We start from the raw sequence: 12,184 nt of genomic DNA on the forward strand, positions 1-12,184 counted from the left end.
CAATATCACGCTGAAAAGCTCGAAGCTAAACCCTGCAGGACTTCTTAGAAGGATACGTAGCTGCGCCGGGTGGATTCGCGATTTCTTTTAGTTGGGTGATCGTAAGTACATGGATCGCAAGATCAATGCTGTTGCGAACTTGTAGCTGACGTGATTTTCCAAGCAGGCTAGAAAATTATGGGGCGGGGTTGAAACTCCGAATTTGAGGAGTTCCGAAAGCACCAAAATCCGAATTATTTGGTGGTGATTCTCAGAGTAAAGAAATCAAAATTTTCATTTCTGTAAATTTCTAGCTTGGAGAAGTATCGCCATTTTGATCTTACTTTGCTTTAGATTTTCCATATTATTATTTCAGTTTTTCTGACTTTTTACTGCCACAAGTTTGAGTAAACTACGCTGTGCGATTATGTTTCAATTTTCGAATTTTACTCCATTGAAGCTTTATTTTTCAGAATTCTGCTGTATCGTAACTTGAATTTTCAGAATCTTGCATTTCTGAATTCTCTGCAAAGCTCTTACTTGATTCAAAGTTTTTTCTATAGCTTCATAAACGGGGAGATCCGTAGACTCGTTATGCATGCACATCGTATATTAAACTCTGTCGTGATTTGAATCTAAACTTGATATTCTGATTTGTCCCTGGAAAGTCAAATCGATCGAATCGAAACTTTTATCCCGAATGACATTATCTCAGATCCAACTTCCGAGGGGAATTGAAGTTTTCGACTCGATTACCAACCAGCGCAGATCAGGTTAAGTTTATCGCCCCTGTCCATCGATTCCCCTGCAGCTAATTAGCACGGGAAACAATCGGCGCGATTTTATCTTGGAGTTTATCTTCAACCCTTCAGTTTTATGTTTTCGGTTTCCCGTAAAATTGTGGCGCATTTTCACGGCAAATTTTCAACCGGATATAGCTCCGTAAAATACTCGTAAACTTATGTATGAGGTATTCCTACATTTCCGTATCTTCAACATACTCGAACATTTTAATACTAGCGTGTCGAAGCACGGAATTGATGCAATTCAAGAGCCGTGTAACGCCGACATAGAGACGCTACAAGAGAGGCGACTGATCGCTCTTTCTCCCTCATCCCCTTTGCCTGAGGGGAAAAATCTCCAAGTTTCTTCGTCGTGGCGCACTCAGTGACTGGTTGTACATACATATGATATGTAAGCATATGATATGTGCGTCTCGATAGACGTCTTGTGGGGATTCGGCCGTTTGTTCGGGTTGAGATCAGGTCTCATCTCCGCGTTATATGTCGGATTTTATTTGCTTCCTACGTACGTTTTATGACCAATTCAAGCGTATTTGCAATATGCTAGCACCTAGCGATTCGTCCGACGAAAAACTCTTATGGACCAACACACTCAACCCTCTGGGGGTCAAAACTTGAAGGCTCGATATTTGGAATGACCGAAAGCATCGGAATTTCAAGCATGCGAAAATAAAATGAAGAAAGATGAGTTATTGAAAATCTTGATTTTTTTAAAGTGTCGCTGACTAGAAGTCATTCCAATCAATGACACTTTCGGAAATCAAGATTCCGAAAAAATTTGACCCCCACCCCCTATCGACCCGGGAGAAATTTTTAATTATTGGCTTTACGCATTTTTTTTTTTTTACAATAACCAACAGATATCGTAGTTCTGGGTAAAAATCCAAATCTAAATGTGAACCTGTGACCATAAAATCTAGTAAGTATTGTACTATTTTTTTTTTAATTGCGGTCACACGTATTTCATATTTTCCTGAAACTATCCCGATACTTTTGAGGCTTTATTAACTGATGAAAACTCAGTCAACTAAACGAACAGATTTGCTATTTTAGTAACCTGAAAATATGTTATAATTCCACTAAATAGTTACTAATTGTGCCATATTTTCTTCTGATTCCAACTGTACCCAAATTGAATGATCATTGTAAGAAAATTAATTAACTAGAATTTTTCATAGTAACTGTAAAAAATGGAATTTCACTCGATGCTTTCCTCCGATTTCCACTTCTCTCTCTCTCTCTTTGTCTCTATAAGCGCCCCTCAAGCTCTCAGCGTAATTATCATGCGTAATTATACTCGGGAAATTTGCGTTGTTTCCTGTCTCCTGTTTCATTATTTATTTTTCTCTTCTTCACCCCTTTCGTCGACAGTCGCTCGTCGAAAACAAGGCCGCCTCTCCATCAGCATCCTTCGCATGGAGCGCTCAGCAATCCGGTCAGCTTCCGGTTGGCCGTTGCACTAGCCTAGCTATCGATGGATATTTTCGATATTTCTTCGAGGATATTTCCACCGTTTGGTATTCCGTCAACGATCTGAGGGGAGGAGGAACCCGATCCCGAGGGAGGATTCCTCGCTCAGCGGAGGAAAGTCGGCGAGGGCCGATTGACGTGTCCCATTCCTGCTCGTCCGTTATTTTATTTTATTTTATTTAGTTATTATTTTTATTTCCATCCCTCTGTTTCTTCCTTCTTCCCATTTTTTCGTCTTCACTTCAACCCTTCGGGTCGGGTGGACGTGGATATTTGCTCTTATCAAGGACGCTTGCAGGCGAACACTCATCCGTTTCCGGCTTACGTATTCCGCATTGGTATTACCTATGTACCGTACATACAGTACGTGTTTACATGTGGGATGTGACGCCTGATCCGACGAACCGTGGACGGAGAAAATTACGTTTCACACGTACGTCTGATGCAGGGAATCGGAGCTGATATCTATCAGTCAGAATCACCTTTTCGATCCTTTTTTTTCAGTTAGAATTTGAATAAAAATACGTCCTTCACTCCCAGCTGTGTAAAAATAATAATTATTGTCATTATTAGTTTTTCCCCTGTACAATTGTACGTATATTTGTTCAAATTTATCCTCAGCTTTATTCACACCGATTTTCTGCCCTCAGTTTTTCTACAAGCAAATAAAAAATTACTCATCTTCCTGAAAGATAAGAATGCTGCCGCTGCTTTCGGAGGGGTTTGGAATTTTTTTTTTACGAAGATTGGAGTCTCGACGGTCGGGAAATAAATAAAAAAAATATCGGAATAAGATAAAGCACGATCTTGACGAACAAACGGTTTTTTGAAGAAGAGTAAAAATATGATAGAAAAATTTTTGTTCAGTCGCATTGCGTGTTATATAATTCTATAATTTGTTGAACATAATATGATACGCGTAAAATTCACTCGATTCCAATCCACGGTATTTCGGAAATGAATTTCATCATTCATATCTCAGATTACAAAATCAATCGAATTGCAGAATTTTCAGCGACACTTTCATAGTATTTCCGTGATTCTTAGTTGATAATTCATGCCTGGCGATCGAGTTTTAGATCCAGAAATATCCTCCCTCCGTTGTTTGAAATCACGTAATTACATCTCGGGTTGGTACAACGCTTGTCATGCAGCTTGGGGTTCATTATTATAATAGGAAGCGTACCGAAGTTGCAGGGAGACGCGATTGCAGCAGATACAGGTGGTTGCACACCCAGCTTCTCCACGTTTAGTGCAGGTTCTGAAAACTAAGGTAGTACTTCATCGAAATTACGGTGAGGTTGAGTCACGTACTGCAACTGCCGGATGAATAACAACCACACGTGTAAATGCATGGGTAAATGCATTTACATGTCCGAAAAGCGAATTAGCCGCGCACGTCATACACGTTGTATTATAGTTATGACGAAGCTTTTACGTGATGGCAGGTAAAACGTGAAAAAATACTAGACAGAAATTCCACCCCATAAATCCATAATAATTCATCCGACTGAAAAATTGTCGAATAAACTTCGTCTCGTTGGCCAATTATTCGAGAGAATTTGAATTTCTTGATCGCATTTGTGTTGCCAGTTTATGAACATTGACTAGACCCATCTCGTTGCGCGAAGATAATTTGTCCAATTGCAAAATCGATGAGCAATAACACATCGCGCGATCTATTTATAACACCGTCTCTTGGCGTAGAGACAGATATTCCCAGGATCTGATACTCGACGAATGATAAAACCAATAATTTTATTGCCCGATCATATCCACGCTCCATTTGGCAACCGACTATATAGCGATCAGAAGCCATAAAGCAAAGGGCTTGCGTTTCGGAGATTCGATAGACAGCCGAAACCGCTCTCTCGATAATGCCGATCGCATATCCATCCAGATTCGCAATCCATCGTCTGAACATTTATCTTTTTTCTGCATTATCCTAGAATAAAAATTAAAAAAAAAAAAAAAAAAAAAAAAAAACAGATATTGCAATTAGGGTTCCACTGCTTCTGGTTCCGAGTTTTCATGTCAGACGTCGGCTTGAGACAAAGTCCCGTCCATGTATGCGTTGCTTGCGAATTGTGTAGGTAGAGCAAGTCCCGCGTGAAATTGGGGATCCTCAGCGCGGTTCAGCAAACATCCTGCTGACTCTGAGGGACGTCGTCTCGATTGACTACTCCAGGGTCCTCATGGAGTTGGTTGGCATTGTAAATACGGGCATAACCGAGTCTGCGACACGAATAACGCCGGAGCCGTAAGTCAGCGGATGGTTGCTCTCATTAGGAATCGAGCTTCTGCATCCTGCAGCCCAATTCGGGAGCGAATAAAGCTCTGCAGCGTATAATACTCGGGCTCTCTATACTGTTTGCTCAACCAAGTGTGCGTCTTGTCGACGACGATGAGATTCGCGGTTAGAGCTTTCGAAGCCGGCAAAAATTGCTCCAGTTGCCTTGGCGGTGAGATTAGAAGGCGGGTGCTGCGATTTAGCAAATAATAATATTTACGCGTCAACCGAGCGAGAGAGAGAGAGAAAGAGAGAGAGAGAAAAAGAAAGAAAGAGAAAGGGGCGGGAGAAAGGGATTCGTTGACACCGTGACGGGGGTGAATTTGTCGAGCTACAAACAATGGACCAGGCGTGAAGAGGAAGAGAAAGAGAGTGAGAGAGAGAAGGGAGCGAAGAGGGAAAAGTAGCGAGAGCCGACGCGACGGGGGTTAGGAATAATAAAAGCGAGTTGAAGGAGTAAAAATGGAAAAAATAAAGGAAAGAAAGTTCCTTTTTCCAAGTTGACAAAGCTCGCTCGTAAAGGGAAACTCTATAATCCCGGAAAATAATTTGTTTTCATCTTAATAAACGAAAGTTTTTTCAGGAAAATAAAGTCGCGACAGAATAAGGAAGAAGAGTCTCGGATTCGACGCGTGTGCATTTTTATAGTCAGAATTGAGCTGCTCACACCTGAGGATGCTAAGAAATGTAGGGAAAAAGCGGAAATGGAGGAGGGGACGTGAGCGCAACGGGGGTGGATCAGTGGCTGGAAAAAAGCAGCGCACTTGAACTGAACTTTGAACCAAAGAACTCGAAACTTTCTCAACCTTCGGCTCCTTCGCCCTGCACACGCGTTTCTGGAAAATTATGAGTTCGCGAAACTTTTCCTTTCGCGCTCCTCGAAAGATTTTGAGCGTGGTCGTAATTTACTTTTTTCCGGGGCTCGCTTTATTATATCACAAATTAAAGAAAATCTCCGGTCCATAAAATATCGAAATTCAATTTTCGAACTTTGCGAGGTTTGTTCTGTAACGTCACGTTTTTACACGGCAGACATTACATGTTTTTACATAGCTGCATCTGTTGATGATGTCGAATTGAAACAGTGCCGTCTGGAAAATGGTCGAAACTCGGAATTCATGTTGAGAATATTTACGCATAAGGTGCGCACGGACCGCGGAAACATGAAGGCAAAAAAGGCTCAAGGTAGGAAAAATAAAATGAATAATTCAGGGTAACGGTTGAAGTCTGTCTGCATCGTGCTTATACAGCCGGGTTTGCTGTCGCGCGAAATGGCTCGACCATGAATTGCAAAATATTGCTGTTTATATTCAGAAATTCAGAACGGCCTTTTATACTCCGCATTCGAGAACGCGAAACAGAAAAGTATTGCCCGTGAGTTGGAAGAGTGGCGGGGACAGATATAAGCCTGCAGCGGCATTTGGCATTTTAATAAATTGAAATTCAACAGGAAATCACGTAGCAGCGCAAAAGCAGCTTTTCCGCCTTGCGAATCAAGTCCAAAGAGGAAGGAAAGAAGAAACGTACAACGCAAAGAATACACCCCAAAGACCGAGCAAACAAACAAGCTGCAAAGAGAAATGGTGAAAAACCAACACAGTAAGGATTGCTCCTGAATCTTTCCGTAATCAGCTTATTAAAAGCCAGGGTAAAAGCCAAGCTCGTCTCCTGCATCTCCTGCAGGGGGCATTGCTATATATATACATACATATATATATATATATATATATATATATATATATATATATATATATACTATAAATTTTGACGGTTGCAGAAAAATCATGGTCTATATTTGCTGTTTAAACATGAAAAACCACATTTTCCGTAGGTAATCAATTTATGGGCAGTAGGTCATACAAGGTTAGCTAATAGAGCCATTTTTTTTATAAAAACCGATTAATTATCGATCGTAAGGTAGAAAGTGTACATCAGTTATCCAATATGACTTCACAAGGCGCGTTGTTCTCTTCTGAAAACATGCAGTTTTAGCTTAGGAGTGTGAATTTGCAAAATATCATTTATTTCCTAAATTTTTTTGGGAATGGAATAAACAATAAATCGGTATTCTGCGCTTAAATCATCAACCACAGTGCTTACAATAAACTAAGCAACTACGTAAGATGTTGTTTCGATGTTTTCAAACAGTCCACAAATCGAATGTGAATCTTTCAAAGCCTCCAGGATTTCCAACAAGACGATAAAAATAAAATCCATATTTACATTCCATACAACTTGTAATGGGTGTAATGGTTCCCTACGACGCATAGTGCCCGGAATTCTCCCTCATCGATATCCCCGTTGCGAATTCTTGTACCGCTGCTCAAAGAACGAACGTAAAGCCATCGATTTCCGGTGAGCTCGTGGCTATTTTGGCGAAGGACACCCTGTAAAAGGCGAAAGACGTATGACTCCGACGACAAAAGTAGAGTCGGTTAACCCGGCGAAAGCAGCAGCTAAGGTGAAAGGGCTGGGCGACGAACCGGGCGTCGTATAAGGGAGGTCTGAAGGTTTCTGGGTGGCTGGGTCGTGTCAGACGAGCCCTCGGCGTGCCCGCGCTGTGACCAAGGGTTGATTCAAATGAACGTAACAAGGATGGATGGCCAAACTACCTCTAATTACCGTATAAGTTAACCCCCGTATCGCCCTGCAGACGCCCGCCATTCCAAAGCGCTAGTTAACCAAGTTCCCTCGCCCTCCTCCCCCTCTCCGAGGCTTCTAGCCGCACCAATGTTCACGCTGAAGCTTAAATCTACGCCTTTGTGCGCCTATCCCGTATACGATGAGAATCGGCATTAACACCCGCAAGCTCAACGCCGTTGCCTGGACCATTTTTCACCAAAGTGCCGAAAAATCGTACAATTACAAATTTATTTATGAGCCTTGAAAATTTACTTCAAATATTTTTACCCAGAATTTAATCAACGTGAGAACTGTACAGATTGTATTCGAAGTGATATTGAAACAAACAACGAGCGATCAGATTAATGCTAAATAATTTTTCCGAATTGGTGATATTTTGTCGATAATAATATGCCTTAAAACGAGTTTATGATTATGTCTGTTACTTAGCTACGTTGCTTCGGTTTCCTTGTTTATAATTTTCATTTCCGGTTTATTCTCTTACGATGAGAATCATTATTATTATAACTATGACCGTTATTGTTGTTATTATTATTATTATTATTATTATGGTTATTGTTGCAACGCTAATTCACAGCGATAATTCATTTTAATAAAGTGCAATTAGTCATTCGTTTGTCTGGCTAATTACACGACGCCACGCAAACTCTCGTTATTTTATACAGAAAGGAGTCGAGTTTTGAGAAATAAAAGGAGTGAAACATGGAAGGAGGGTGCAAAAGGAGTTCAGAGCTTGAAAGCTGACTGAATTACCTAGTTTGCATACGCAAAAATTTGCGCTATCCCTCGATCGTGACAAATTGGCGGAATCTTGTACAGAATTCAGGATTCTCGCCGACGATTCGTCAAATTCGGCTCGAATGAATACATATATTATACTAGAGCAAAAGAAGCAGAAACAAAAACGGTGAGAGGAAGAATCGACAATCGGGAGATCGGAAAAATATATAAAGGAACCCATAGACAAGTCGAGGAGCCACTTCTTCAGGGGAAATTCAAGGAAGGGGGAATTTATCGGCTCCATTTATTTCGGAGCAAAATAGCCGAAAGAGTCGTGGCTAGGTGACGTCACCGCCGTTAACTTTCAATGCGAAACACGGTCTTCCCGCAGAATCCCGTAGTTTCTGCAGCGATAAATCTGAGTGAGCGATTTAAGGCTGTCCGGCACGTTGATCGCACAAAATGATTGGAGGAGTGGAGGAATCATTCAGCTCCGTCGGCTGTACAAGTATGGCTGGTCCAAGGGATGGGGGAGGGGGAGGGTTTTGGAAAAGGGCTTTTCGACGTGAAGAAAACAAAGTTTTTTCCATCACACATGAGGCGGGAAACAACGGCTGCAATGCAACGGATCGGACAATCTAGCTCATTGTAGTCTGTAAGCTGGCGAATTTTCCCTCCCTAACTTCAAGCGAGTCGTAAAGCTCTAATTGACGAGTTGCGAGGGGATTTATAAGAGACGTTTTAGGGCTTGGTGAAAGCCGTCGTTAAACCTTGACTGTCGCAACCTCGCCGTTCCACCACCTTGCAGCCACCCTGCTCCGGGCTTTGAGCTGCATTCCCAGTCGACTGATCGTTATTTGCCTTAACCCGGGACTTAAGACCCCTCGTTAATGTTACTCTGGACGAGCGACGAAAAGGAAACAACGCGTCGTTCGATAATCCCTTCCGCTATCCGAGAACGTTAACCAAAAGCCTTCTCCTCCAGTTTTAACATCAAAATTCCGTTCTGATATCCGTCACATCTTTTCCGGCTGCAGAGGAGACTCGACTCTCGCAGATGGGCGCGAAAGATGAAATTTAAAAATTTGCGGAAATGCCGGCCGGCGCTGTGGGAGATCGTTTTTTAAAGGTGGCAACGTGCAGGGGTTCGAAAACAATGGAAATAAACGAAAATAAAAAGCAAACGGTGCCTTCGGGATGAATGAATTTCAACCGAGGAACGCATAATGATGACGATGATAAGGGATTGCGAGTATTCCGAGCTTGGGTAACGATTTTCAAAGTCAATTTTATACCCCGTTAGACGATTCGTTGAGCGTGAAAAAAACATTTTTCCTCCCTTTGTTACTCCGTATTGTAGATTATACGCAGCTCCTGCACACCTCTTGTTGCGAGGCTTTCATCTGCTTGCAATTTATTGTGGCAATACAACGACGACACGCTTCCTGTGAGAATACAGGTAAGTATCAGTGTGTAAACGTATATTTCCTCTCTGCAGGTTTGTCGAACAAATTATACCCAGTGTTCTACCCAAACATTTCTCCCTGCGTGACATTGTACAAAAATCTTCTCCGACCAGCGGCCTTTTTTATCGCGAGCGTTATTATTACTCACGCAATGTGAACTCACGAATTTCTCGCCAATTTTAAATGACGCAGGCATGATAATGAGTTGCTTCGGATTTGCCTCTCTGTCGGGAAATACGTCGGTCGAATAAAAGGGGCGAAGACAATTTTCATTCCGATTTCATTTCGGTGAATGATTTCATTGTCTCCGGTACCTTTGCCATCACAAGAAACGATATTGTAATCGTCAGTTTTCGCATTTCACGATCACAAATTGTGAGTTCCAGTTTCTGAGAATTGGTCAAAGGTCGGTGGGAACTGAAACTAGCGAAATGCAGACCAAGAGACGTGATTAGGGCTGATTTTTATCGCACTTCCATCTACCAAGTGCTCTGTGAAAGTGGACGCGATGAATTGCGAGAAATCCATTACCAAGATTGCATCAAAAAGCAGTTCCCTGGATATTGTTGACGGCGATTGGTGATCGCTGGTCGACCCATCGCCTTCGGCACTTACCCTGACAAAAGGACGACCCTCCGCCACCCTTTTCGGCTGAATGTTCCTTGGTAATCGCTACTTTGAGTGCATATCTGTAACGTATTTCGTACGGAGATATCTGCGACAATCGAATGGATGTGATTGTAACTCGACCTACTTTTTACTCTCGCTTCTTTCATTTCTCAATTGGAATTAATGAATTGGATGAATTATCTAGACAAGCGAATGGAGTCGATCCTTGAAGCTCTATAGCGACGAACATATTGTTTTCAGCAAAATTAAAGCAATGAGTTGGTGTAATAGATTTTAAAGAAGTTGGGAGAAGGTTATAAAGTAAAAGAAAATATCGGATGATTTTGTGCGAAGATTGTTAAGAAAAAATCTTTTATTAAAACAATTGTAGCAGTAGAGATGGGTGATGGAGGCTGCACTCTTGGGCCCGTTATCTGGAATTCTACTTATTCTAACTTATTCTATTTATTTAAAAATATTTTGGGGAGAGGATTGCCGTTCTGGATTCATTTTCTCACCGCCGTAAAGGTGCGTGTATCAGCCAATGCACCAGAAATAAACGTTTTTTTTTGGGACTTATCGATCGATTCCGACTTGACGACCGAGTTTTTATTGATAATCACTCCACTCGCTTTCACTTTCGCTAATCTTTCCAGCCGTGGTCAATTTAACAGCGTTTCTGTTAACTTCGTCTGCAACAACCTCAGGCGTGGATCTGTCGAAAACATGCCAAATTAGAAATCTAATTGATAAAAAAAATAAACTCTGTAGATCAAGTTTTTGAGCAGACATGATTTGACGCTGCATGGTGACGAAAACACACGACTATTACACCAAAAATTTGCTGTTGCGTAAGTAAGTAATTTGCAAAGTGTAAAAAAACAACATTAAAAATTTGAACAGTGAAGAATAAAAAGGTTGCAAATTAAAAATTTTATTACGATACAGGAAAAAAATATCACTAATCCAACGTATTAAGATCAGTAACTTCCAATACTTCGGTAAGCATACCCACAACCAGCGGAACGATCGATAAATAAAGATTTTGTGAAAATATTCCAATTTGCTATTTAAATATTTAGCAAAAAGAATAAAACTATGAATTTTTCAACCTGCAAATAAAAACGCGTTACGGAATTTGGTTTCATTTCACTCCGGATTAGTTGATTGAATTAATTATTATTGTAAGTATCACAAATTTTTTAGTAGAACCTCATTACCGTTGTTTGAGTATAAATAACCTTTTCAAACTTTAGCAACATCTGTATAAATTTTCTAAATAACCCGAAGATTCCAATTACGTGTAATGGCACGAAAATCGTCTGTTACTTACTTGTAATCATCGCGTTTGATGGCCGTAAAGTCAGGTTCATTTTGGGTAGATTCCAAGATCGGTTGGCTCGAATCTTGTATAACCAGTGGAACGTGTGGCTGGACTTGAAACTGAATTTCATCGCTATTTTCCTCGTTCCAATTTGATACAATCCGCGGAAAGCCAAGTGCTGAGGCGATCAAACAGGCTTGACCAAGAAGAATCAACGTTAATAGCGACGTCATTTTGACTCCGTAAAAAATGTAGCGAAAAATTGCAGTGACGACGAAAAGCGGAGTGTGCGAGTATTTATACTCCAATGCATATTGATGTTGACACAGAAATACGTCAACGCGTCACATCCTGTCACTCGATTACGATAATACATGATTAACCGGGCAGTGCCAAGAATCATCCGATAAGAGCGTTTGGGTAAACAGATAATGCCTAACTATACGGCTTCAATTATAAAACTTTCCTCAAATTCAACAACATTACGCGTTTTTGCCAAGAAATGTTATCGCTTTCCAAGTAAAGTATGAGGAAATATCACGAAAGCTTAGAATTTATCTCACTGTTTTACGTTCTGCTTGATTGATCCCGAATGTTTGTAGCAAATTCTGCAGTAGCTGCATCGTTTCGCTTGTATTACTTACTTACTTACACCTTATTGTTAGAGTCATTTCAAATTTGACTTTAACTTCATTGATTTCCGATTTGGTGTGTTTTCTAGTTTTATATTAGTGAATTGATTTAGAATAATCTTTTTTGGGAGCTTTATTCCTCAAGATCAGATAACTTGATGAATTCAACTGCGAAGCAAAGCTAAAACCTTGAAAAAGAAAACATAGTCTGACTTTTATTAGAAAAGTGTGTATTATTTAGAGAAAAA

The 12,184-nt window shown here is 40.8% G+C and overlaps 1 protein-coding gene across 1 annotated transcript; it reads right to left on the bottom strand.

Annotated features, from left to right (window-relative positions):
* Window positions 1–10,581: 10,581 nt before the first annotated feature.
* On the bottom strand, window positions 10,582–11,561 carry LOC124405092. Its single transcript, XM_046879695.1, has 2 exons — window positions 11,314–11,561; window positions 10,582–10,695 (listed from the first exon to the last, which is right to left on the bottom strand). Exons 1-2 carry the CDS (start codon window positions 11,535–11,537, stop codon window positions 10,590–10,592), a joined length of 330 nt encoding a protein of 109 aa, XP_046735651.1. The 5' UTR covers window positions 11,538–11,561; the 3' UTR covers window positions 10,582–10,589.
* Window positions 11,562–12,184: the final 623 nt, after the last annotated feature.

The sequence above is a fragment of the Diprion similis genome, chromosome 4 (genome assembly GCF_021155765.1).
Source record: "Diprion similis isolate iyDipSimi1 chromosome 4, iyDipSimi1.1, whole genome shotgun sequence".
NCBI classification, from domain to species: Eukaryota; Metazoa; Arthropoda; class Insecta; order Hymenoptera; family Diprionidae; genus Diprion; species Diprion similis.

Coding starts and splice junctions, on each gene's coding strand:
- LOC124405092 (XM_046879695.1), bottom strand. CDS start 11,537: ATGACGTCGCTATTAACGTTGATTCTTCTTGGTCAAGCCTGTTTGATC. Junction 10,696..11,313: donor ATCAAACGCGATGATTACAA/GTAAGTAACAGA, acceptor TGTTTTCGACAG/ATCCACGCCTGAGGTTGTTG.